Here is a 26,472-nt window from a genome sequence, read left to right as displayed (position 1 = left end):
ACAGTGTGTGAGGAAGGCTTTGGAAAATGAGGGAGACCTCGGTGGGTGTGAGCCTGTGGCGGGTTAGGAAACGCCATCAGCATAGGAGACAGAAAGGAGAGAATGCGGACAGAGGGCAGGCCCGCTGGAGGGTGTAGCCTAGGAGAGAAGCAGGACTCATCTGAGAGGGTAGCAGGGCTGGGTGCCCTGTTGGTGAGTTCAGAAGCCCAGGAGACAGCTCTCCGTCACCATTGCCCACTCTTTGGACCAACAGTTACCTTCAGAAGGACGCTGGAAGGTAGAATTGGCTTCCAGGGGCTTGGAGAGTCCACAGGGACAGGGGCACCCTTGGGAAGCCTCATGCTGTGCTGTTCTGGTGACTTCTGAATCCCTTGCTCCCACGGGCCACAAGTTTCCGCCAGACAGATCAGAGCAATGTTTCTGTGTGTGTTGTTGAGTGCCATCTTGCTGGATGCCAGAATTCTCTGAGTCCAGAAGGATATGGGACGCAAGTTGGCAGGTGTCCTCGTCCCTAAGCTTCTTGCCACCAAAGCTGAGGATCAGTGGCTGGGGGTTTTCTCTCCGTCCCAGGCTTGACAGCTTTCTCAGCTCACCTGCACGAATAGATGACTGCCCCATGCCCGCCATGCCAGCTAGCCGGGAGCAGTTGCCCCTGCGTGCCCCCACACAGCATTAAGCTTTACGTTGGATGGGATTTTCCTTCTTTCTGGAGCGTGAACCACCAGGGTTCTCTGGCTGCTCCCAGTACGTGTGGATTTGTCGTATTTAATCGGCTCAGTGGGGCGTCTTCTCTAAAATTCTCTAAAATCAACAAAATTCAGCCTAAGGGAATTAGGAGCCTCTGAGGGTCCAGAATGATGGAGAGGCTTCTCCAGGGGGCCTCACGAGGGGAATGCAGGCCAGGCCAGACCAGGCTCTCAGGCTGGCAGGGGAGGGTCCGCCAGGATGGCACAGTCAGCATTCTTCCCTGGGCGCTCAGGGAGCAGCCTCGGGAGAGCCAGCGCTAGAGCTGCCAAGCCCCAGATGGCAAGGGGAGGAAGTGATTGACCAAGTTCGGCTAATTCATACCACGGACCCGTACTTCCCTGGCTAGTAAGGAGTCAGAGGGGGCTAGAATATGGGTCCTGCCCACAGGAGCTCCCAGCCAGGGGGAAGAAAATGCAGTGGAGGAAAGGGAGGTCCCCGGCACTGGAATATTAATGCCAGTGGGGCTGGTTTTGCAAGTCTCAGAGAGCCGAGCAGGTACATGTTGCCAGGCAGGGGTCAGGGTGATGAACTGTCGGGGGGGGGGTGTTCTAAGATCACCCTGTAGGACCTCGGAGTCGGGGGTGGGGATTAAGGATGGCAAGGCTGTCGATCCTCTGAGGCTTGTTTCTCTCTGCAGGGCACTCAGCTTCTGGTTCCATGCTTCCAAGTGGAGACGGGATTACGGGGGGTGCGGGGGCAGGCTAAGAGAGAGAAGAAGATGAGAAGCCAGCAAACTGCATTTTCCCCAACCTCAAGTGTTGAGACATACCATCCTTCATTTTTCCCCCTCTGAGGTGCCAAAGGAATTGAAAATCAGGTATAGGAGCCTGACGGAACTGTGTTGGGGACGTGATTTTGATTCAGGGCCACAGTGGGCTTCCAAAGACCTTATTTCAGGATTAAATTCAGCCACGAGGCACAGGTAGATCTGGGGGAGGACAGACCTTCAAGTCCCCTGCTAGCCAACAGGCAGGTCTGAACAGAGGGACCAGAAGGGACCAACCCCCACACACCCACTTCCTTCTAAAACTGTGGTTCTCAGCCTTATCAGACCCAATGTCCCTTGGAATGAGGATTCTAGAAAGCCCCCTGAATCTCCTAGAATGGAATTTATAGAAAACACAAGTAAACATCCACGGGGATGCTCTGATCTGAAGAAAAGAAGGAGAAAAAAATTTAAAATAAAATAATAGCTGTTTCGGCAAGCAAGTCCTTGGGTGTACTCCCTGGGAAGGTTCAACCGGCTAGTAGCAGGCTAGTGCCCAGGCAGCAGACACAAATACAGACTGGTAATGGTATGTTCTATTGGCAGCTTAAAAGCCATGATTTTCCAAAATGTTAACTTTCCTAAGATAAAAATCTTTCCTCAATTCACACCAAAAATGGCATCCCCAGAAAAAAGCCAGTGCCTATTAAAAGTATACAAAAGATACTTGGTACTCATAAAAAAAAAACAAAACAAAAAAAAAAACAATGAACTGGGTACGAGGCTTTCAGAATTAGAGGCAGGCTGCTCCCTGACACAGATGTCCGATGGGGCATTTGGAAGTTGAGTGAAAGTCGCCTGGAGCATGAGTGCTTCTCGTTCAGTCCCCTTCTGCACTGCAGCTGGTCTAGAGTGCCTGCCTTCTGCCCAGTAAATGCAAATCGAGCCTCCCCAGTAGCCGGAAGAACCACCCCACAGGTTTCAGAAAACGATTTTGAGGTTGGCCGTCATCCCCAGCGAAGACGGTGAACCCACCAGGCAGACAGGTCGTTTCTACCAGGAGAGCAAAGTTTGCCCGTGGCTGTGGTCCTTCCACAGAGAGATCCAAGGTGGTGGAAAACAGAGGCTCCCACCCCGGCGGGAGACACCCCAGAAAGAACACACCCAGCCTCTGCCCTCGGAGAACGGACTTGCTATCCTGTGAAAGAGGCAGGTCTGAGAAATTCCTAAATATGTCAGGACAAGGGCCATGTCAGGGGATAAGCTGGGCTCGTCGAATGCCTTAGGTTATGGGACCACAGAATTAATTTGCAGGCAGGAGGTGACGGGTAAGATTCAATTCCTTTCTCCAGAGGGATTTCCCCACTGTGGTCAAGATAATACAAGAATAATTGTATTTACTGGATCCTGCCCGTGTGCAGGCACCAAGTACAAAATCCATTATTAGCTATTATCGTAGTGCCAAATATCCCTTATTCCATTTAATACTTTTGGCAGCCCTGTAAGGCAGATGGGATCATTCCAGGTTTAGAGATAAGGAAACCGAGGTGCTGAGTGGTTAAGGAATTTTCCCACAATCACGCCATCCAGAAGCGAGTTGAAAGCCAGGCCCGCCGGACTCCAGACGGCCCAGCCTTGCCCCCTCCACGGCCCAGCTTGTCTTGGGGGTGGGGGCATCAGACAGCGGGACTGAGCCGATCGTACTGGGCCTCCTATCCCTCACCCGAAGCCGAGAGCAGTGAGAGTGTCTCCTTCCTAAGCATGTCGTAAGGAGTAATTACGGCTGAGATTTATAACTCCAAATAGTTTCTGACATACGGTAATCGACCCATAAACATTAGCTCCTATTACTTTCTGATGCACGAGAACCCATAATTTTCTCGTCCTCTCCTCTCCCTGTGTGGCTGCGGAGCTGGGCTCGCACCAGTTTAGATAAGCGGCTGATGCTACTAGAATGGTAATTTTTTTCTGAGTTCCCTGAGCTCTCAAGCTGAGCTTCCTTCCCTCGACCCTCAGCTTGGGTGGGAAGCCGTGATAAGTGTCTTTGTTTTTGGAGAGGTGGGGATTTGTCTTCCTTTGCCAGCCACGCTTGGCTCTCTCTGGCCTCACGTGCAGCTGTTTTCACATTTGTGGCCCCGGACGTCGGCCCCTGTATTGGATGGACCAAGCCTTGTTGAGAGCAGGGTGTCCAGGAGCAGATCGGAGAGGCTGTGGATTCTCAGGAGGCCTGTCCCTTGTATACTCCGGGTTACCCGATGGCGCCAACACCAGCGCAAAGCCCCTCTGGGGCCCTGGCCCGGGCACTGGCTGGATGGGGGCATAGAGATGGGCTATTTCTCTCTGCGCAGGTGTGGGATGGAGAGCCGCGGGGTGATGAGGCCAGCGTCCGAACCCTCTGATTCTGCAGGGATACGGAGGAGGACTTCCCTTGGGATCTCAGTGAGCTGCCTTTGCTGCATGCAGACTCTGCTGATGGACCAGACCCTCTCCCTCTCATGCGGGAGTCTTTTTGGAGCAACCATATTGAAAGGGAAGCCGGATTTGGCCCCAGTTGCAGAAGAAGCCAATACTTTGGAGTCCTCGGCTTCACAGCCCCACTGGGTTGAGTCCTTCATGACTAGTAGCTCATTTAAACCTGTCAGCAACCCAGGGCAGTAGCTTTTCCACTCTTCATTTTACAGATGGAGAAACTGAGTCTCCGAAAGGTCAAGGGACTTGCTTAGAGCCAGGATTCAAACCGAGGATGATGGAATGCTTTGGGCACTTTACATAGAGTTGTATCTTGTTCGCTCTTACTTAATTCTTACGACAGCCTGGTGAGGTGAGCTTTATTATTCCCATTAGATAGCTGGGGAAACTATAAGTCAGAGGTTAAGTAAGTTACCCAAGGTGGGGCTCACATACACAATAGGTCTGTCTGACTGTACCCTGCTGCAAAAGACAGAGAGAGAGAGGGTGCTCCTGTGGGTGAGAGGTGACCTCACGTAACCCAGAGCCCCTCGTTTGACACCCGTACAGTATTTTTCCACATTTCCAGAACCTTCTCACTCATCCCGGCCCCTGCAGACCTCTCATGGCCGCGGCTTGCCAGCTAGGATGGCAGAGATAGCATCTGCCGGCTCAGGGAAGGGTGCCAGGTAAAGGGTGGGGTGAAGAAGGGTTCCCACCCAGAGGGTTCCCCTGGCCCCACGAGAAGCACCCCCTCCCTAGGCCTGTGCGTGAGAAGGGTACAGGGAGAGGAGTGTTTGCCTGGGTATGTGCCTGCAGGGTAGGGGTGGGACCTGGCTTTCTCTCTGCCCCGGAGTCACAGGGCTGTCAAGGCAGCTCTGGTAACCAAGGAATTATTTCTCCCAGACTCCCAGCTGCAGCTGAAAATACACTTTCTCCATCTCCAACTTCCTTCTCCTGGTCCAGCCGGGAGAATGGCTTTGAAGGCCGCTCCCGGGGCTCAGGAGCTGCTCCTATCTATGCAGCTGTTCAGTTCCCTAAAATGGTCAAGGGACTTGCAGGTAGGTGGTCAAGCCAGGGCGTCTTCAGCTTACCTTGATTCAGCGTCTCCTTGCGAACAGGCACTGTGCTCAGTGCTGGTCTGCTGTCTCCAAACCCAGCTTATTCTGCTCATTGCAGCTGTCCCCACCGCTCCCGTAGCCCCCCGGACCTCCACTGCTTGAGATCACAGCAAGTGTCAGGACTCCCCTCCCTCTGCCCTGTGTGGCTACTAAAATCCCCTTAGCTCGCAACCCCCAAGGATCCTTGGTTTACATCCTGTTTTGCTTTTGTTTCTTGGCCGCTCCTCCCCAGGGCTGGCGCTCAGATTTTGCTGGTATGGACTGCTGCAGGGTTGGCCCTGGTTTGAGGCTCACAGATGACCGTGTGCTGGTCAGAGGTCCAGCTCTGGCATTGCACAGACCTGGATTTGAATCAGCTCTACCAACTGGCCCTGTGTCATCTGGTCACTTTGCTCTCTGCCTCAGTTTCTGCCTCTGTAAAATGGGAGGAAATGATAGCAGGAATCTTAGAGCATTGTTAAGAGGAGGGTTCAATGAGATTTTTGAATGGAAAGTATCTGGGACACAGTAAATGAGTAAATGATAGGAGTTATTGGTGTTGTCGCCATAACACTGGCCTGGAGGCCTGGGTTTCACCTTTTTCCAGATGGCAGTTCTGTTCAGTTTCCCCCAACCACTGGCCTTCCTCTGAGGTTCTTCCCTGTGCCCTAGGACCTGACTCAGCCCGTTACTAGAGCAATATAAGAAAAATATGCCAGAGGGGTGCCTGGGGGGCTCAGTGGGTTAAAGCCTCTGCCTTCAGCTCAGGTCATGATCTCAGGGTCCTGGAGTCGAGCCCCGCATCAGGCTCTCTGCTCAGCGGGGAGCCTGCTTCCCCCCCTCTCTCTGCCTGCCTCTCTGCCTACTTGTGATCTCTGTCTGTCAAATAAATAAATAAAATCTTAAAAGAAAAAAGAAAAATATGCCAGACTTCGTCTGTGCCAGGTAAACACAGGCCTGTCTCACGATCTCACTAAACCTAAGAGGGAGGTTCCTGATATGCACTAAGTCCAAGTTTTGTAAACTAAATCTTACTTTTCTTCACCAAGAGAGCCTGCTATTTAAAGGAATACTAGACTGAATCTTTTTTCTTTTTTTAACTTAAAGAGTGTATTTATTTTTTTATTTGAGAGAGAGAGAGAGCACGAGCAGGGGAAAGGACAGAGGGAGAGGGAGAAGCAGACTCCCCACTGAGCGCAGAGACCTACACGGGACTCGATCCCAGGACCCTGAGATCATGACCTGAGCCATAGTCAGACACTTAACAGACAGATCCACCCCAGGCGCCCCTAGACTGAATCTTTTCAAGTAATGAAAAATGCCTTTTTACAGTCCCTTAGAACCAAAGGTCATCTGTAGGATTTATTTGCTTAAAGTGAGTTATATATTAATTTGCAAACCACCCCCCACCAACGCCCCGGTGACATCTCAGAGAACGTATGTGATCCTAACAGGAACAATGTTTCAATGTTTCAACTTGACCCTGTCTCTCTGGGTGGGCTCCTCTGAGGACTGGGAAATAGGTTTCGTAGACCACTTGCGTAGCCCGTAAATGAAGCCTGGAAAGATTTGGACACCCAGTCACTGGGGGTAAACGTGGACTCGCGCAGCGGGCAGAGGTGGGGTGCCTCTGTGCCCCCTAGCTCTGGGTTGGGACCCTCAAAGAGAGGAGTTGCTAGCGCAAGAGCCAGCAGGCCCGAACAGGTTACTAGCACTCTGCCTGCCCGGAGAGACAATGCACCTGCCCAAAGGCAAGGTCTCTTCCTCTCTGACATGAACCAGAGCAAACTTCCTTTCTGAGGGTTTGGTGCTTTCCCTTTGCACTCAGCCTGGCAGCATGAGGGCAGATTCCTGGCTAGCAGGGCACTTCCCAGAGTGTGGCCTTGCCCAGGGGCCCGGGAGGGATGGACACTTTTTTGGCATAAAGCAAAGTGGGAACAGCAGGAGGACCCGGGGGTCAGCCTCTGCCCAGGATCTGACAGCACAGCAAGGGTCTAGCATTGTCTGGGAACACTCAGGCAGGCCTCGGAGGGAAGAGGATCCGAGAGTCCAGCTTCCCAAGAGGTTGTCAGGTCCCTTCTCTCCCCGATCCCAAAGACATCTAAGTACTGGGTGCTTCAAAGAATCAAGGAGAATCCTTTTTGAGGGGATGGAGGTGTCCTGAAGGTAGAGAGGAACGAGAATTCCACAGGCATCTTGACTCTGTTTGGAGCGAGCTCTGGCATTGACGTTCACCGCCACTCTCTCTCACATACACACCCTCTCCCCCTGCCCCTCCCCCCACCATCAGGCTTTCATTCCCCTTTCCCAGCTCAAATGTCTCCTTTTCCAGGCAGCCCCCCGGGGACACCCCCTCCAACTTCTGTATCTCAGCAGGCTCCTACTGTGAGTGGGTCTGCCTCCTGGACTAGACCGTGAACTACTTGAGGAAAGGCTCTGCATTTTATTTATTACAGTAGAGCAGTGCCTGGCAGAGTGGACATTAAGCAAGTGTTTCCTAAATAAATGGGCTGAGGGGTAGCCGGTGTGAACCTGTCTGCCTCGCCACCCATCCCTTGGTCCTGGGTGCCACGAACTCTCCTCTCTCTGCTTTTCCAGGCCCTTCTGTTCTTCCTGCTGCCCTGCTCCCTGTCATCTTTTCCTCAGCAAGTGAGCCCCCCAGACTCACCCCTTTCCCCAGGAAGGGGAGCTTGTTGGAATTATGCGAATAGAGTCATGTCATGGGCTCCATCCAGTCCCAGATGAATATTTCCTAACGCTGCTTGCTGGCTGGGCCCCCGGAGCCCTTAGCTGAGGCCCAGTGGTTGCTCAGTGCTAGGCCCCACTGTCTAGGGATCCGGTCTGCACTCTGACCAACCCAGTGTTTTAAACTCTTTGAGGTTGGGCTTCAGCACCAAGCCACTGAGCCCAAGCCAGAGCGGGGGGGCCCCTTAACAAACGCTCCTTGGGGGTAATGAGGCTCTCCTGGGACTGCCCTCTCCTGGCCGGTTCTTGGAAACGTGGGGGCTGGGTTATCCAGTGACACCTGAGAGCACTGTGACTATTTTTCATCCGCAAATTTGGGGCGATCCTCTAACCCCAGAGTGAGTCAAAGATACACAGAGTCTGAGAGCCAAAGAGTCCCGTAGGTCAGAGGTGCCCTGTTCCCGGAACGGCTCCCCAGACAGCTAACCATCCCCCCTGCCCCAAAGGCTTTTTCTTCCTCCTCCCTTCTACCTTGTATGTCAAGACACTTACTTATCCATGATATAACATCTTATGACTAAGCTTGGTTTTAGTGACATGTTAAAAGGAGAAAATTGAGCAAATTTTTATAAAGCTCAATATATTCCGTTTTTACCATCTGAGATTTTGCTCTTTTTTTTTTTTTTTTTTGGTGTTAAAGTATTAATTGTATGTAATGAAATGCTTTCGCACCCCTGTTAGGTGGCCCTTCACCCCATGTCTGCCAAAGCTCACCCAGGGTTTCCGGCCCCACTACCCAAAGGGCAGCCCGCTCCGGGGTTGAGAGGATGGCACTATTAGGCCATTTTTTTCTCCTGTTAGACCCCAGTCAACCTCCCCCGGGGTCACCAGCTCTGGAGGTGTCATTCTGCTTGCCTTAGCTCCAGGCCTCTAGTCCTTCCACTTTACCTGACAACAGTTTAATATTTGAGAAGAGCTATCACCCCGAAATCTTGCCCTTGACAGGCGGATATCCGGAAGTACCCAAATGATTCCATACATCAGGTTCCTTTCTGAAAGCAATGACACACATAATAATACAGGAATACCTTCTGGTTGTTAAAAAATAATAATAATAATAGAGATAAAAGGGAAGACTTTTTTTTAAATTTTTTTTTAATTTATTTGACAGAGAGAGAGAGAGATCACAAGTAGGCAGAGAGGCAGGCAGAGAGAGAGGAGGAAGCAGGCTCCCCGCTGAGCAGAGAGCCCGATGCGGGGCTCAATCCCGGGACCCTGAGATCATGACCTGAGCCGAAGGCAGTGGCTTAATCCACTGAGCCACCCAGGTGCCCCAAAAAGGGAAGACTTTTGATCGCTGTCCCATCTCAGCCCTCTTCCCAGAGGTAACTCCTGCTCCCGGTGCGGCGCGGATACGTCTAGAAGACTTCTCTTTCTGTGCTTGCAGGCACATGGGTGCAGATGAGGATGTAGAATTGCTTGTGGGTTTTTTAAAAATGCATATACATGTCCATATACATGTATAAATTATACTGTGTATATTCTTCTGAAACTTTCTTCTTCAACTTAAAGATGGGATTATAGATTGTTTCATGGCAGTATGTATCGTTATCTGATTTTTGTTAATGACCACGTGACAATCTATGGTTCCAGTGTAATTTTCATTTTTATTACCCTATCAATGGACAGTAGGCCGTTTTAAGGATTTCTTTTTTTACAGAGCTCTCATGACCTCTTTGAACTCCTGTGTGCCTTGATGCCTTTGTATATGCATATATTTTGCTGTATGGATCACCCTCTTTAAGCGTAATATCCATAGGTGTGCAACATTCAATTGTCAGTTGACATCTGGTTATAGGCCAGAGCACAGTGGGGTCCCTTGTTCATTCGCTCATCCATTTCCTCATTCAACAAACTTTTACCGAGCAGGTACTCTGTGTTATGCCCTGACTACAGCTCTTCCAAGCACAGACAAGCCTGTAGCCAGCCCGTCTTCATGGAACTTACACAGTCAGACAGGGGAACCTCCCTCGATCCTCTGTTTCCGTTAGGAGCGCCTAGCCTACAGATTGTTTTAAAAGATAATAGTATCACACTGTCAACTTACATGCTCTTAGAATTCATTCATGTCTCTCCAGTATTTTTCATATTAACTGTTGTCTCAACTTGTACAGCTAATTTTCATATTCGAAGTAAAGGCTTCTTCTATTTGCTCCTACGTTTTTATCTGATTACTTTCTTCCCAACCTTCCATCGTTTCACGCTTTTTTCTTCTTTTTTTTTAAATCTTGATCTCTTGGGCCAAGGACCAGGTAGTGCTGCTGCCTGCCCCTCATACAGACATTTATGAAAGCTATAAGCTTCAGCTTCATCCAATTTATGGATCACATTCTTAGCAAGACCAGACCACGCAGAGTCCTATGGCATGCCGTGGGAGACGTCCCTCCTGGATGACAGTGATTTGTTAATTAGTCCTGTCTCCACCATATGACCCGATCTTGACCTCCAGGGGTAATACAGGCATGCCTGTATACATGTATCCCTGTATACACACTTACAAAAAGTAACTATGGCATTTGCCTGACCCTCATTTCAAGGAACCCTTTGGGAAAGGAAATCAGCCTACTTTGGCGTGGCTTTTTAAGGCTGCGTGATACGGTGGAAAGAGGGTTGATTCTGGATCCAGTCATTATTCCGCCTCTGCCACTTCTGGTTGTAGGGCCTTGGGGAAGGCATCTGACTTCTCTGAGACCCAGTGTCCTGTATTCTAGGATTGTCGGAAGCATTTCTGCATTAATCCCCCCATGGATCTATTAACGCACCTACTGAGTAACAGGTATCACGCTCTGCTGGGCAGGCCAGAACAAGCAGGACCGGTCTCCTGGTAATGAATGTGCCCCATCATTATCTTCATGTTGTTTAGGGGGCAAAAGCAAGGAACACCTTCCTTGGAAAATATTGCATAGACATTTAGCCCAAGTTCTTGAGACCTGGGTAAGAATCAGAAATTATTTCCCTTTCCTAGGCAGGGAAACAGATGGATGATTAGGGAATCCTTTGACTCGCGTTCCCTCAAACTTTTTTTTAAGATTTTATTTATTTATTTGACAGACAGACATCACAAGTAGACAGAGAGGCAGGCAGAGAGAGGGGCAAGCAGACTCCCTGCTGAGTAGAGAGCCCGATGCGGGGCTCGATCCCAGGACCCTGAGACCATGACCTGAGCCGAAGGCAGAGGCCCAACCCACTGAACCACCCAGACGCCCCATCCCTCAAATTTTTATAACAAATTTCGTAACTGCTCCCCAGCCTTAGAGGATGTAGCTTATACTACCAATTGTGGAGATTCAGCCAACCATTGTCCCTGGGACCCTGTTCCAGGCTAATAAGGGTAACAAGATAGATATGTACTCAATAAAAATTTGAACCAAATAGTGAGCCCGATGTTAAAGGGAGCTCCATAGAGCTACCATGTGGCTTTCTTATCCAGAGAGCCCGAAGCCTTACCTATTTAGGACCCCACTAAGGATAAGAAGGGAGCAAACCAAGCCCTTTCCAGAGCCTGAAATTTTTATTTTCGAAACAGTTGTAATGAGCTTAATGATCTGGTTTTTTCCAGCCCTCAGCAAATAAAAGCTGCAAATCTGAGCTGGAATACGGGCTGCTGGAACCAAACATACCAACAGCAGCAGATAAAAATCTGGTGCGAGAAAGGAGTTTAAAAAGGAGAGTTGCAAAAAAACCCAAAAACCAAAAATGAAAAAACCCACCCACAAAAAACAAAAAACAAAAAAACAAAAACAAAAAACAACAACAACCAAAAAAACCCTGAAAAACTACTGAGGGCTACTGGGGGTTGTTTAGTGCCTCAGCCAGCAGAAGCCAAACACTTTGTCCCCCTGAGGGCATGATCGCTTTTAAAAGGAGTTCACCATTATGACTTGAGTCATTCATTAAATTATCTTTTAGGTACTCTTCAAGGGAAAGTAGAGACGTTTATATCACCTTTTAGCAAGATCTCTATTCATAATGAAACCAATCAATATCGATCCCGAACTGAAATATAAGTCTTTGGAGCTGCAAAGGGATAGATTTTGGGACTGAAAATCTGCATATGTGGGAGGCGGGTGAGGAACATTAAGGATTCGGAACGGGTGCTGGATTTTAGATCAGAAGACTTGGGTTCAGATCCTAGTTCTCCTGCTAGCCTGCCATGCACTTGGGATAAATCTTTCACCTTTCTTCAACTTTGTTTTCCTCAACTGTAGAATGGGAATAACAGCATCAGCCTTTTCCATCTCGTGAGAATATGCTGAAAATCAACCCAAATTGTGTGTTTGAAAGTGCTTTGTAAACCAAAGAACATCCTGGAAAGCTCTAAGGGAGGTCAGGAGGCCACATCCCAGGCAGTGCCTGCTGGTAGACATGACTCAAGATGCAAAAAGAGAAGGATTTGGGTTATTACTTATTGCTAAACACACACGTACACATGGGAATATCTGCGTGTGCATGCGTGTGTGTGTGTGTGTGTGTGTGTGTGCATTGCTATCACCTGCCCTGAAACCTCTCAAGTGTTGCCTTTTCCCAGGCAAAAGAAGAAACTCGACAACAAACTTTAACACCTCATAAACTAAAAAGTTCAACACGGATACATGACATTTGGAATGCTTCCTGTTTTCTAATCCTTTTTTTCTTCTCATTTGAAATCAATAATTAGCTTTTGAAAATTAAATATTGCAGAACTGTGTGACCTCACAAGCACATGCCTTCTGGAACCCCAGGGGCCCTCCAGCCCATCATCCAGCAGTGGGGTTGGCCGTGGCCTTTCAGACTGGTGTCTGGGTTGGCTCTTTTGGTCCCACAGGCAGCCACCAGGAAATTCCCGAAATAGACCATCCTTTGTTATGAAGGATAAAGCTTCAGGGGTAGAAGTCTATTTTCTGTCGGCAGATCTCTCCTCTGCTGTGGTCCTGCTGTCGTGGCCTTGGGCTCCTCCTCACTGGTTCTTACTGGGATGGTTGTACTCTACACCTTTTTACCAGTTGCCCTGCTTGCGTAGTAACCTCTTCCAACACACACTCCACACTGCTGCTGGCATGATCGAGCCAAAGACAAGTCTTTCTGTGCTATTCCCCTCGATTCCAGTTACACTTTGCCCCCAGAGTCCAGTCTGAATTCCTCTGCAGGGTGCAGAGGCCTTCCAGGAGCCCTGGCTGCCTGCCCCCACCTCCCTCTCCCCAACCCCACGCAGCAGCTGCTGAACTGCCTGTCTCTCTTGTCCTCTGCAACTTTGGGCAAGCTCTTCCCACTGGCCTGCCCTTCTTTGCCTTCTCCTGGTGAGCCCCCTTCATCGTTCAGAGCTGCCCAGAAGGACTTTCCTTCTGTGGGGCCTTGCTTACCTCATTGCCCTTTCTCTCCAGCCGTGCTCTGCCCTGCTACGGTGAGTGTCAGCCTCTCCACGCAACCACCGTGCACACTTCTGATCGCACGGGCATTGCGTTGTAGCTGCTTCCTTCCTGCGAGCTGTCTCCTAATTCACCTGGGAGGCCCCTGTTCATCCTCGTGCTGCTCGTTCCCTGGAGTATACAGTAGGCGCATACTAAATGCTTGTCCCATAAACTGAACTGGGAAGGGGACCTTTATGGGAGAGGAAACCTGTGTTTCAAGCATGCCACATAGGAGACCAGCTTACTCCACTGTTATTGGAGCGGACCCAGTGTTGGAGGGCCACAGGGGGTGCCTCACTTTACTTGGGGGTGCCACAGGAGTGCAAAAGACAAGGATCTCAGCCTTGCTAGAAGACAGTTCTCAAAGATGAAAATTATCAGGGAAAACCATTTACTTTCATAGATAACCAAGGCTCTGACTCTCAGAGGCAGGCTTCCCTGTCCCAGGCAGCTCCCAGGAAATGCCAAAGAGAATCCCGTTCAGACTTGTGGTAAGTGTTACTTTCAATAACTGTGTAGACCCCACGTACATGGAGAAGTCCCAGGCTCCCCTCGTGGAAAGGTTTACACCAACCATGCCCCACGTGTGAAAACAACGTGGCACATAGAGGAGGCAGGGATCCACAGGCACATTCTGGGTGGGTAATTCTGGGGTCGGGGGAAGCCCAAAAGGATTGCCTCACAGAATGGTACAGACAGACAAGGGGGAGGGTCTGGAGGTGAACGACCCAAATAGAGAGTCAGGCTCTGCTATTCCTGGTGGTCTGACAGTGGGTACATTTTGTGTGTTCTAACCATGTCTACATCTGGAAAAACGTTTGATAAGGTTATTTTCCGTCATTGAACTATCATGAAGAATAAGTGATATATTTAAAAGTGCTTTTTAATCTCTAAAGTGCTAAAAAAATATTACATTCTCTCTGGAGCTGAAGTTCTTGAAACTAATCTGTAGAGTGCTTTGCAACCACAAGCTGGTGCTATGTGTGTGTGCTTGTGTGTGCGTGTGCACGCATGTGCGTGTGTGTCCAGGACAAGCAGGACATCTGCCCTTCCTTATGTTACTTTCCTTTGGAACTCGGAGTGAAATATTCACTGGGATAGGGATTTCATGGCCGGGCTGGACCTTCTCTATCCCCTCCCCACTTATCTTCCTCATCATGAGGGAGTGGGGAGGAAAAGAGAAAATATCTAGCCCCTGGAGTGAATTCCTACATGTCAAGGAAATACAGAATGCCGGTTTCCCAAGCCAAGTATGTTCATATCTAGTAGACGTGTGATTTATCTGGACGTAAACCTCACCCTGAGAACCTGGGTGTGGGAGCACGTTTTCTTTTGATGAAATGTCATTAGAATAGTGGGATTAAGGTTACTGCTGAGTTATGACAGGAGTGGGGGCAGGCGTGGACCATGCCACTGTGCCATGGAATGGACTGAGTACCAAGTGGGAAGTTAGGAGACCCGTCCTAATGCGATCTGGCTTGTCCACAACTCTAGCGGCGTTGCCCCGAGCAACTTCTATTTCCCCCCTCTGGGCTTCAGGAGTCCTAGCTGTAAAATGAACTGTCGGGACCGGGCGATAGCTACATTTCCTTCCAGTTCTTTTTTTGTTTTTTTTTTTTTAAGATTTTTTTTTTTAAGATTTTATTTATTTATTTGACAGACTGAGATCACAAGCAGGCAAAGAGGCAGGCAGAGAGAGAGAGAAAGGGAGAAGCAGGCTCCTTGCTGAGCAGAGAGCCCGATATGGGGCTCGATCCCAGGACCCTGGGACCATGACCCGAGCCGAAGGCAGAGGCTTTAACCCACTGAGCCACCCAGGCGCCCCTTTTTTTAAGATTTTATTAGAGAGTGTGAGCACACAAGCAGGGAGAAGGGGTGGGGGAGGAGCAGGGTGGGGAGCAGAGGGAGAAGCAGACCCCTACTGAGCAGGGAGCCTGATGTGGGACTCGATCCCAGGACTCCAGGATCATGACCCGAGCCGGAAGCAGATGTTTAACTGACTGAGCCACAGAGGCATCCCTCCCTCCAGTTCTAATGGGGAAGGGAATGAACAACACTTGTGAGTGTCTGCCTTACCCCTGGCATGGTCTGCATGATGCTGCCTTGGAGGGTCCATGATTCTAGGAACCCATCACACACAAGTGAGTGTCAGGTTTATGGAGAACCGTGGAGTCAACTCAACCCAACTCCATTGGGTTGAAATCTCAGCTTTATTATCCACACTATGTGACTTTAAAGTCACTAGTGTGACTTTAAGCAAATTTCTTAATGGCTCCAAGCCTCAATCTTTCCATCTGTATAATGGGTCTGGTGACAAGCATACTTTATGCTCCCAAGTGTGCTCCCACTCTCTATTATATATTATGAATTTCTTAAGTAGATTCCATCTAGCCTTTCTCCCTCCTTTTGTGGAGAAACAGTCTAGGCCTAGAGAATGGAACAAAATCATTGAATATTAGATCATGCAACCAGTTGGAATTAGGAACGGAACCCCAAGGAAGGATGCGTGGTTGACCCTGAGCCTTGTGCTTGTTCTCTGAATGTCTTTTTTTTTTTTTTTAAGTCATCCCCTGTCCCGGGAAGGACAGCAAAGTCTGTCCATGACAGGCAGCCCAAGTATACGCCAAAGATCTGAGTGTCAGGCAAACTACATTCGCTCACCAGACGCCTCCCAAGAATGGCCACTGGGCTCAGGAACCATTTTCAGGGTTTGATTCAGAAACCGTGCCCCACTGCACCTCCTGCCTCCCGCACTTTCATTTATTTGAGGGCGGCACTGCTGTGTGGGCAAGTCAACCGTTCTGTGGAACTCCTCCCTAGGTCGTAGTAGCTCTGGGCTCTTCTCCACCAGGTGTCCTGGGAGATACAGAACAGTTTGATTCAAAGGGGATCAGGGTCAAAAAAGAGAGTTCCTGTCAACCCACAGGAAGGGAAGGCCACAGGCATCTCAGGAGGGCGCCGAAGGAACGCGGTACAAAGTTGCTCGAGTCCTAGGCACCAAGGAACATTAGCGAGGATGCGTCCTCGGTGAGGGCAGAACCCCTTCCCAGAGTTATTAAACTTGAATGCATGGACTTATGTGCCAGAGGGAGAAGAAAACTTTTATGGGTTTAAAATGATGGGGTTTTTCACGCATGTGTCAGCACTAGCCATGCAAGGGCTTAAGAACTGAAGCCAGAACATTAACTAACACGACTGATAAGCTGGTTGCATTTCTAGAGTAGGCGCAAGCCAGGAAAACAAGGATGTGTCTTTGGAAAAGTTTCTTTCCAGGAGGTGGCAAGTCCAAGTGGCCCGGGCTTCCTAAGAAGCTTTTATTCAAGGGTCCCCGTCTCTTCTCTGCCTTTGTCTAGAAGTCTGATGCGGTCAGGAAGAAGATCCCAGTGTCCATGGGCAAAGGTGCATCTACGCTGGTCTGTTGTAGGTCTGACTAGAGACCAGGGAATGGGCGAGGCCATCTCCCCAGGCACTTCCCAGAGGCCTCTGAAGAGGCAGGAGTCTTGGACTCCCAGGGAACAACCAAGAACTAGGGAAAGAGGAGAGTCTCCCAAGCAAAGATACAGCCAACATCTCCTGGGGGAATCTCAGCCTTGTTCACAGAGATGAGTTACCTGCCTGCCCCCTTCCACCACTTGAAATATATTCTTAGGATATTTTCATGAGCAACGTGTTCGCTGCCAACCCTTTATACATCAGTTACAAAACAGAAACTCTTCCTTACTGCTCAGGAGAAGTGTAGAAGGGGTGGGGGGAGAAAAAAAAAGTCTTGCCTGTAATTGAAGGCAGGTTGGGAGATGTTCACGCTTTGAAATTCTCCTTCTTGTGAAATGTTTATGAAACACTTTCCACAAACGAGTTATGCAACCAAGACAACAGCTTTGATCGTCTGCATCGCCAGTGATCTGTTCATTAGCGTTGGGCTGTTTCCCCCAGAGAGAACCATGTGAAACTGTCATGGGAGGGGCTAGGGAGGGGTACCCCAGCACCCCCTTGCCCCATCACATGACCCCAAACCAGATGGTTCATAAGGAGGTCTGCCGGCTTGTCTGGGCCAGAACACCACCCTTGCCATCACCTACGGTCTGTGCTGTCTCCTCTCCCTGGGACGTCTGCCGCACTGTTTTGTAGAAAGAGCACCAGGAGAGAGTCAGAGGATCACTCCCTTAAGGGACTTTTGCTAGTGTTTTATTATGTAACTTTATACCCATCTCTGAAGCTCTCTGGGCCTCCCTGAGATGGGAAGGTAAATACTCGTCCCTACACCCCCGCCCAGCTGGGAGGAGAAGCCAAGTAGGAACGTCTGAAGGCTTCCAGCTCCTTAGAGGGGCTCTCTCCTCCCAGAAGGAGGCTACTGCTTTCTCAAGCAGGTGATGTCAGGGAGTTCACAGGGCTTAGAAAAGCTAGTCACACATGACAACTTTTTACCTCCCTGGTCAACAGCCCAAGACTCAGGGTAATACTTGTGCACCGCGCAGTGGGCGGAGAAAATCCCGAACTAACAAACCTCGTCTAATACGCGGACAGGATGGTCAGTGGCCGGGACAGGATGAGGTCCTCTGTGGCAGCCCATGTCCCGCCATAGGATTAGCCCATCCCGAGCAGGGCCTGCAGAGAGATTTCATTGGCCTGAGAAGAACCACCAAAGGGTCCCTGGAGAGAGTCTTCCCCATGCCAGGCAGGCTGTGGGTTTGGTTGGGTTTTCACAAGTCAGGGGGAAATTGGATTTTCACCCAATTTGCCTCAGGTTCTCACATTAGAAGTCAATGGGATTCCAACAGAAGCTTCTCTATCTCACCATCCAGATCCACAGCCAACACCCAGTTGCCTGGAAAGGCTCCAATCTTTTCCATTCGACAGCAGTGAAAGGGATTTTTTTGATTTGGGAAGGGCTTTTGTTCCTTCATTTCAGTTTCTCAGCCCGTGGACTCTTAGAGAATTGTCAGAGTGCGCTGAAGGCTGGAAGAGCCCTGAATGTGCCTTTCCTCCCTTCCTCCCCTTCCGACAGCCACCTACCGGAACAGAGGTTTTAGAACTTGTCCTCGAAAAAGGAAATCTCCTTTAGTGTCTCTGGATTTGGTTTGCGTAGGACTCTTCTCTTCGGGGTTACTGTCGGCAGCCCACACCCAAAGGCTGATGAAGTATGAAAAAATGAAAGAAGAAAAAATGTTGGTGAAACAGAAAGTCAGGAGAATGACACACGAGTTCGGAGGGGTCGGGGTGGGGGGGATTGTCACAATGCCCCGGATGAATGCCCAAAGGGACTTTCTGCTATCAGCCGCTTCATTTTCAGATCTGGGAGGTCGGCCGTGCCCCTAAAAGAGTTTGGAGGGCAATTGATCCAGGAAGCAGATGAAAGGGTGCGTTTTCTTTTATGATGGCGCTGGTTTCTGAAATTAAGTGTTGCAGGAAGACCTGGCACTGATTCTAACAGATAGCACACAGGTTTGGAGGCAAAGCACATGTTTTCAAGCTCTGTCATAGCTGCATCTTCTTATCTCCATTGCGCATAACGAGTCTATAAAGGAACCCTGCCACTTGCCTGGAGCTGGCCCCATGCCAAGCCGCCCCAGGTGGTTCCACGGGCGTGGCTTTCGCTCCAATGCTCAGTGTTCTCCCTCTGTCCCCCTTCCTCCATCCCGCCTCACCTATCCTCCCCCCTCCCCTGCACCCCCCTCCCCGCTGAGATGAGGCATGTGCTGGGGGGCGGGAGAGGGCTCTAGAAGGGAGATGCAGGGAGGGGAGGCCGGCCCCCCAAAGGCTTTGTTTCAGTAAAATCTCTTCGAGCCAACCTTAAGGGTGGCGGTGCTGGTTGGTGGTGGTTTTAAATAAGTGGTCTTATCATCTATTCCTAGCTTTTTTAAACCTGCTAACAAATGTTTCCCTGGAATCTAGGATGTGAAGACTCTAATTTCTAGGGGAAGAACTAGGACACCAGAGCTTCTTAGATGGAGATGCCAAGTGTGGGTGGGAAGAGCTGAGGGGCACTGGGGGTAGGGATGGGAGCTGTATTGGAAATCCCTCCTGCGTGGCCCCACCTTCAGAGTTTTTCAGAAAGTCTCAACTCTCTGCCCCTCACTGGGCTACTTCCAGTTGCTCTCCCTTCCTCCTCTCTGCTTCCAAGGCTCCAGAACAAGTCTCTTTAGGTGAGAGAAGAGAGGAGGGATTTGGACAGATGGTCCCTGAAAGAAGCCCCCTCTTACCAAATTTGGTGAAGCTTGTTGGTGCTGTGTAGGTGAGCTTTACCAAAGAACGTCACAACAACCTGGGCCAGACAAGTCTGCCCAATGCCCCGGGGAACTAGAACCTGTAATTCCATCTTAGGACTGGAAGAGAGAAAGATCATCTAGAATCCTAACAGATGGGAGAAAGTGAGTCTCCTATAGGCTAAAAGATGGTTGGAGGTTACGTAGTGAGCTAAACTCCAGGTTAGGACTTGGAAGGAGGGTCTAGCTCCCTGTTTTCCTGACTGTATCCTGCTGGAGACTATAGAGAGATGGGTTCTCTTTGTGTCTTTTATCCGATTAACTCACATAAGTTCCCACTGTGTGCAATGCACCGCATTTAGGACACTAGCTCTTTTCTTGGTCTCTGACATCACTCAGTAGGCTCTTTCTAGCCAAAGGGAAATCTTCCTTTTGTGATCCAAAGACCATTTCTCTGCAGTGATGAAGCACAAATGTAGCTTCGCCTGAACCTTTAACTTGGGTTAAACTAAGACGGGAGAGATTCTAGGATGTCAGTGATATTCCCAGTGTAGACCAAGAAAGTAGTTTAAGCAGGACATCTGTGGCCAAGAATTTCCATCAGAGGGTCTCCCCAGTGTATTTTAAAAGATATGGTCTAGATCCTATGGTCTTTGTCATATTATATGAATTCAGTCACTTGGCTCCCCCCTCCCCAGTGGACTTCCGGAAAAGCTGCCAGAGGGTGGTTGTTCTCTGGGTGGGAGGAGGGGTGGGCGCAAATGGTGTGTCCTGCCCTGCCCTTGGACGTCTGGAAAACCCACAGGTGGGTGCTTGATGGTGGAGGGAGGCTAGAGAGGGTTTAGAAGCCATCACAGGCCCTTCGGGCTACAACTTCAGTAGTGAGTGACTGTGAGGGAGACATGTCCCCACCTATAGGGAGACAGACAAAGACTGTCACCAAAGCCACATGGGTGAGGAGGGTGGGCTGCAGAAGCAGCTTAGCACACAAAAGATGGGTAACTGTGGAAAACACGGGAAAGGGGATAGAGGGGAAACTGGCTCCCAGACTTCGGGATTTTGTGGACCAGGAAAATAAAACACAGTATGCGGAAGATTGATAAAGGGTCACCATTTTTTTTATAAAGTGGGAAATTTTTGTTTATTTTTATTCTTGTTTTTAAAGATTTATTTATTTGAAAGAGAGAGAGAGTGCAAGCAGGGGGAGGAGCAGAGGAGAGGGAGAGAGACAATCTCAAGCAGTTTCCACACTGAGTGTGGAGTCTGACACGGACACTTGATCCCACCACCCATGAGCTCATGACGTGAATGGAAACCAAGAGTCAGACACTCAACTGACTGAGCCCCCGCGCACTCCGTGAGGTGGGGAATTTTTTGAAATACTGTTTAGGGGGTGCTCGGCTGGCTCAGTCAGAGGAGCATATGACTCTTGATCTCAGGGTTGTGAGTTCGAGCCCCACATTGGGTCTAGAGATGATGAAAGAAAAAATAATAAAAAATAAAAATAAAATAAAATCCCATTTAGGATCAGCATCATTTCACAAAGGAAATTCTAACATCTCCCCCAAGGGCGGGGTGAGGGGGGAGAACATCAACTCAGAACTCAACAGAAATGTTTATAGTCATTGCAATATACTTATTTTTTCTCATCTCATGGAGGGAGAGGGTAAGCTGCCCTCTGCACCGGCACAGCCCGCCGAACTGTACTGGGGCAGATGGATCTGTGAACCCCTCCCCACCTACTTACAGACTGCTCCTCCAGAGTGCCACTTGCCTCTCTCTTAGCCGCTGAAGGGCACAGGCAGGCAACCCTGTAGGCACCCAGCTAGCTTTGCACTCTCTGGGCTCGTCACTCATCACCTTGACCTTCTCCAAGCCTCCCTTTCTTCCTGCCGGGGTGGGGGGGGGCAGGACTGATGCTCCCCTCCTGCCTCCACTTACAGATTAAAACTGAGGACCTCGGCGACTCCCTGCAGCAGACCCTCTCGCATCGGCCATGCCACCTGAGTCAAGGAGCCACGATGATGTCTGGAAACCAAATGTCCGGGGTAAATGCCAGCCCATGTCAGGGAGCCCAGATAGTCTTAGCGGGCCAGTGAGTTTAACTGAAGCCTTTTGCAACATGTCTCACCTGTAGACCTGACTCTCAGTGAATCTAGATTGGTCTGCAAAATGGCCCTACAGGGAACGTGAAGAAGGGATGAAGGCCTGGGGAGGAGAGGACAGGAGAGCCCTCTTAAAGGGGAAGCCTGGCTACCTCTACCTCCCTGGGACAAAAGGGACTGATCCTGCTGAAACAATGGACCTAGCAGCGATGGGGCTGGTGTCTGTTGGCCACTTCGGGGGAGCCCTGCAATGACAGCCACTGCTACAGACATAGAGTGGTTCTGTCTCCAGTGAGCCCACTCTCCTCCCTCAAGCTTTTGCAACAAAGCCAAACCAGAACAGAGTGCTGTTGGGGGAAGAAGGAGGCACCCTAAAACAGTAACGACAAATGTCTTAGAGGGCGGATGTCCCTGTGGCCAGCCCCCCTCTTGGTCTGGATTATCTGGGGAAGAAATACCACCCCTTTTCTAGAAAGATTTAAGATTAAAATGAGCATCCATTCCTCTCTTCTTCATCTTTGTGCACTGAGCCCTGGGGGTCTGGATGCCCCAAGCATTGGGATTTGTATCTCCACTGTGGGAGTTGATGGGAGGAACTCGGGGATCATGGACTTTCTGTCTAGTCAAATTGGTTGTATTAAGACCTGATAACTTGCTCCTTCCTCCAGAAGAGGTTCAGGCCCAGGAAATGGCCAAGATATGACTTTCAGCATAGTCAAGTGACATGAGATTAAAAAATACAAAATTGGACGATTGGGATTACCTGTCATTTCTAGGGCGAAGCTCTGAGAGATGGGTAATCCTCAGCCCATGCCTCTTGACATTTACAGTCGGGAGGTGAGATCGACAGACACAAAAGTTAAATAACAAAGCAAAGTTTAACTATGATGGGCTGCAAGGCATTGCTTGGCGGGGCACGGGAGCTGTAACAATGCCAACATTAATGGAATAGCTACTACGTGCCAGGCACTTGAGCTACGTACGCAGAGGCATAAGGCAAGTTCACTGCCAACAAAGTCTCTGAGTCTGGAGATCCCATGGGACAGATGGGCAACAGGCAGAGGGAGCCAGCATCCCTGGCATGTAAATTCTGTGATGTTTGTGTCTTCACCAACCCCCCCCCCCCCCTCCTGCCCCACCGCATGCAGGACATGACCTCCCTCCATCCGCTCCAGCAGCTCGTGCTCGTTCCTGGCCACCTACAGTCTGTATCCCAGTTCCTGCTATCTCAGACCCAATCTGGGCAGCAAGGTAAGAACCCTGGCTGGCACCTCCCACATCAGCCAAGTCCAGCAACATGCCGTCACTGCTTGCTGGATGAGGGAGCCCAAGTGTGGGGCATGGGGTGAGTGGCTCACCCCTCTGACTTTAAGATCTTTAAGATCAGCTGGTCTACTTCGCCTGGGGAAGGGACGCCCACAATTGCCCCTCCAGGCAGAGGATCCTTCTCTGTTTCTCCCTCTCATCTCCCTTAATTTCCTGGTCAGTACAGACTGGGGTGCAAGGTAGCCAGGAGCTGGGGGCACGGGCAGGGTTGGCGGTACGGGAAGGAGGAGTTCCTGGAGATCTGCGGAGCCCGCCTGTCCCGGTGGCTTGGAAATCCTTCATCTCCGAAAAGCTGGCTGTGACTCTCTGGGTAGAGCTGCAGCGCCACCCAGAGGCTATCGAGGGGGTTTTCAGGGGTTCTTTGGCAGGGAAATTACTACCAGAGAAGGTCTCCTTGACCAAGAGCAAACAGATTAGAATATTCATAATAACAGCTAGTATTTCTTGAGCACAATATGCCAGGAGCTCTGATGAGTGATTTTCCTGAAATTTTTCAAAATCACCTTGTGCAGTAGATAGCCATACTATGTCTCCAGTGACATAATAAAGTTCCATAATAATTTGTCTGAAACCTGTGTTCTTGACCATTGCCTTGTGCTGCCTCTCCCTCTCTCATCTCTACCAACTAGAGCCCGAGGGATGGAGGAAGTAGGAGTTTTCCACCAGTGTACGAGTCCCAGGTAGAGGTTTTGGAAATCCAGAATCCAACTCTGTCTTCCGTCCCTAGTACTTGCCCGAATTACAGTCCCTATCCCCAGGCTCCACAGCATCTCAGAAAATTTTTATAATGACCAATAAGAACTTTACATATCTATTTTAGCCAAGCAATGTCTATCACACTTCTAGAATTCCATTCATCTTTAGAAGACAGTGATATCAAAATGGCCCAGACATAGACATATAACCAATGAGGGCAGTGTATGATGCAGAGGGAAAAACAAATAAACAACAACCAAAAAAACCCCAAAATTTGGAGTCAGGAAACTCATTGGTTAATTTTTTTTTTTTTAATTTTAAAAATCACTTACTAGCTGTGTGTCCTTGGGAAAGTTAACCTAACCTCTCTGAATAAAAATAGAGTAAAATGAAACAAAATGGAATAATAGTAAAAGATAGAATAAGAGTAAAATTCTACCTCACAAGGTTATTGGGGGTTATTTGAAATAATGCATATGAAAAGGCTTTGTGTATTTCAAAATGCAATATACACGTTAGATTACTATTCAGTAACACTAATCAGATAGATTAGTATTCAAGCATTTGACTCCCAGTTCAGAGCTCCTTATAAGAGCTTTTTGTTTACTTTAATGAGGAAAAATTAAGCCCTGACTTTTACAGACTGGGGAGCATAAAGGTCAGCATCAGCAACTCTGTACATCAGTGGCCCAGAGCAGCTTAGGGATGACAGAGACCCAAGGTTTGGGTTTGTGCCCAGTGGTTGGGGTGACCTGCCCCATTGTCTGCTTTGGTAACTTGATGGCTCCATTTCCACCATGAGAGCAAGAGTTCCCAGCTGTGGTCCTTCCTAGAGGGAGGCCACTGTCATGACCAGCAACAAGGCAGAGCCCTTCGTGGACCATTTTCTTGGAGAGGGAAGGAGAGAGTGGTCCTCAGGCAGCACAAGGAGCAGGGAGAGGCCATACCACCAGACAGAGCTTCCAGAGTCTTAGCTCCTGGTCTTCCCTTCTCTCTCTGCCTTTCTTTCCAAGTATAAAATGTCCTCATTCTGCCAAGAGCCCCTGGCCAGTGCAGCCTTCTGGCCACATCCATTTGGTCTGGCATCCTTGCAGACTTTCCCCGGGCCTTTGCAGCCTCCTTCTGCAGGCACAATGGAACTCGCCACCTCCTCCGCCCCAGCACCCTTTCCTTCCCTGTCGGATTTCTTCAGCCCTGGTTATCAGATCCCAGAGCAGGTTGCGCTGAGCCTCCTCAACCCATGCACCAATCCAGGCTGGCGGGCAGGCAGAAGGACTGGTTTGGGGATCCTGTTTACATATTTACCCCGTGTCTCATTCATCTCCACCTGTGTGTGGCAATGCCAGGGCCATGCCTGTGGGGGGCCCTGTTCACGGGGTTTGGGGTGGGTTGAGGGACCTGATGAGGTCACAGGGGGTGGGGACAGTTATCTCGGTTCCAGACTGTGGCTGTGGAGCGCGTCTTTCAGATGGCCTGGATTTTATTTGTTTGTTCCTTTGTCCCTCCCCTTTCACCCAGGTCTGCAGCCAAATCTTCTCCCCTTTCCACAGCAACAAAGCTCTCTCCTCCTCCCGCAGACTGGGCCTGGCCTGGCGTCCCAGGTAAACAACCACATTCTTCCTGTTTCCTCCAGGGATGCCTCGGCTCTTGACAGAGCAGCTCAGTGGTTTTCCCCCACCCCCTGGATGGGGGGCACTTAGCCCTCTGGGAACAGGGACTAGCAAGGGGTTATCCCTGTTCACACGCAGGGAATGCAAGCCATGGCCATGAGAAGTGACTGACCCCCTATCACCCCGGGAGCCAGAATTAAAGCCCAGAGATGTCCGCTCCTGTGCTATCCAGTTCCACAGTGCAGGCCCTCCACTCCGGCCCTGATTGGGCCCTGGCTTCACTCACTCCATTAGGAGCAGGGGGGTCCGCCAACTTTCCAAGGTGGCCACGGGGACCGCCAGCCCTGCCACGGGTGCTCTCAAGCCCCAAGGAGGAGACCGGAGTCCACAGGCCTGATGTCCCAAGACCACAAGGACACAGTCTCTCACCTCTGGGTCCTTCTCGAGACCCACTGCTCTAGACTGGCTCCTGCAGTGTGCGTGTGTGCAGGTCTGGAGGTCTGCCATCTGCGAGAGGGGCAGTTTGCCGAGCTGCCCTGTTTCCACCCAGCGCCTGGTTGCCAGCTGGCTCCTCTGGCCGACGTAGCCTTGTGCCAGGTGTGTGGCTTGCTAAAAGCAACGGGAGCCAGACGGGACCTGCCTCTCCTCCCCTCATCTGGGTGTCCCCGTGCAGTTAATAACCAGCACAGCTCAAGGGACAGACGTGCAGATTTGCCGGGAACAAACTGCAGAGCCCCACGGTCCCTTCTCCATGCTAAGATCCCCCACAGGTCACTAAGGGCCCTGGCTCTGGAGGGCTAGAGAGGCCAGGGAAGATGTCTAGAAGGGGAGAGGGTGCCATCTAGTGGCCGGTAGGAATGGGGACGCCGGAGTCCTGAACTCTTCCACTCCCGGAGGATTCAGAATCTCATCATAGACTTAGGTCTGGAAGAGATCTTACACGGGCCTAAGATCCACTCTCACATCTTATGATATTAAGAAGCAAAGAAACTGTTCAGAAGGTTATTAAGATCGTCCCAGCAGTAATAAGGGACTTGCTTAGGGTCGTGGCAATAAGAGTAGAGAGGAGGGAGCGAACGGGGAGATGTTTGGGGGCAGTTGAAGGAATGCAACGTGGCATCTGATTGGATGTGAAAGGGAGGGAGAAGAAGCTCTAGCAAAGAACTCAGTACTTGTGAGATTAAAGAACAAATGAATCAAGGAAAAGGAAGTCTCAGGAGGGCTGACACTTTTTCCTGCAAAACAGGATCAAATCATGAGGCTTCGGAATCATCCTCTTCTAAAAGATCCTTCACCAGGGAAAGAAGTCCTTCACTTCTCTTCGGTCCTTTTCCCTGTCTCCTCTTAAGAATACCCATCTGAGTGGTAAATCTGTATGTCCTGGAGGAGAGAAGGAGGA

The 26,472-nt window shown here is 50.0% G+C and overlaps 1 protein-coding gene across 4 annotated transcripts in view; it reads left to right on the top strand.

The window, feature by feature from the left end:
* The window catches only part of POU2F3 (POU class 2 homeobox 3), an 82,066-nt gene that overhangs the window by 41,709 nt on the left and 13,885 nt on the right, over positions 1 to 26,472 (top strand). For all 4 annotated transcript variants that reach the window (XM_046014178.1, XM_046014179.1, XM_046014180.1 and 1 more), the window contains exons 4-6: positions 21,280 to 21,384; positions 22,590 to 22,692; positions 24,982 to 25,064. In XM_046014178.1, the coding sequence (XP_045870134.1) occupies positions 21,280 to 21,384; positions 22,590 to 22,692; positions 24,982 to 25,064 (291 nt within the window). The remainder of the gene's footprint in view (positions 1 to 21,279; positions 21,385 to 22,589; positions 22,693 to 24,981; positions 25,065 to 26,472) is intronic.

Source organism: Meles meles, chromosome 8 (assembly GCF_922984935.1).
Source record: "Meles meles chromosome 8, mMelMel3.1 paternal haplotype, whole genome shotgun sequence".
Lineage (NCBI taxonomy): Eukaryota > Metazoa > Chordata > Mammalia > Carnivora > Mustelidae > Meles > Meles meles.
Note: the sequence above shows the minus strand (reverse complement) of the source record. Positions and strands in the feature narration are given on the sequence as shown.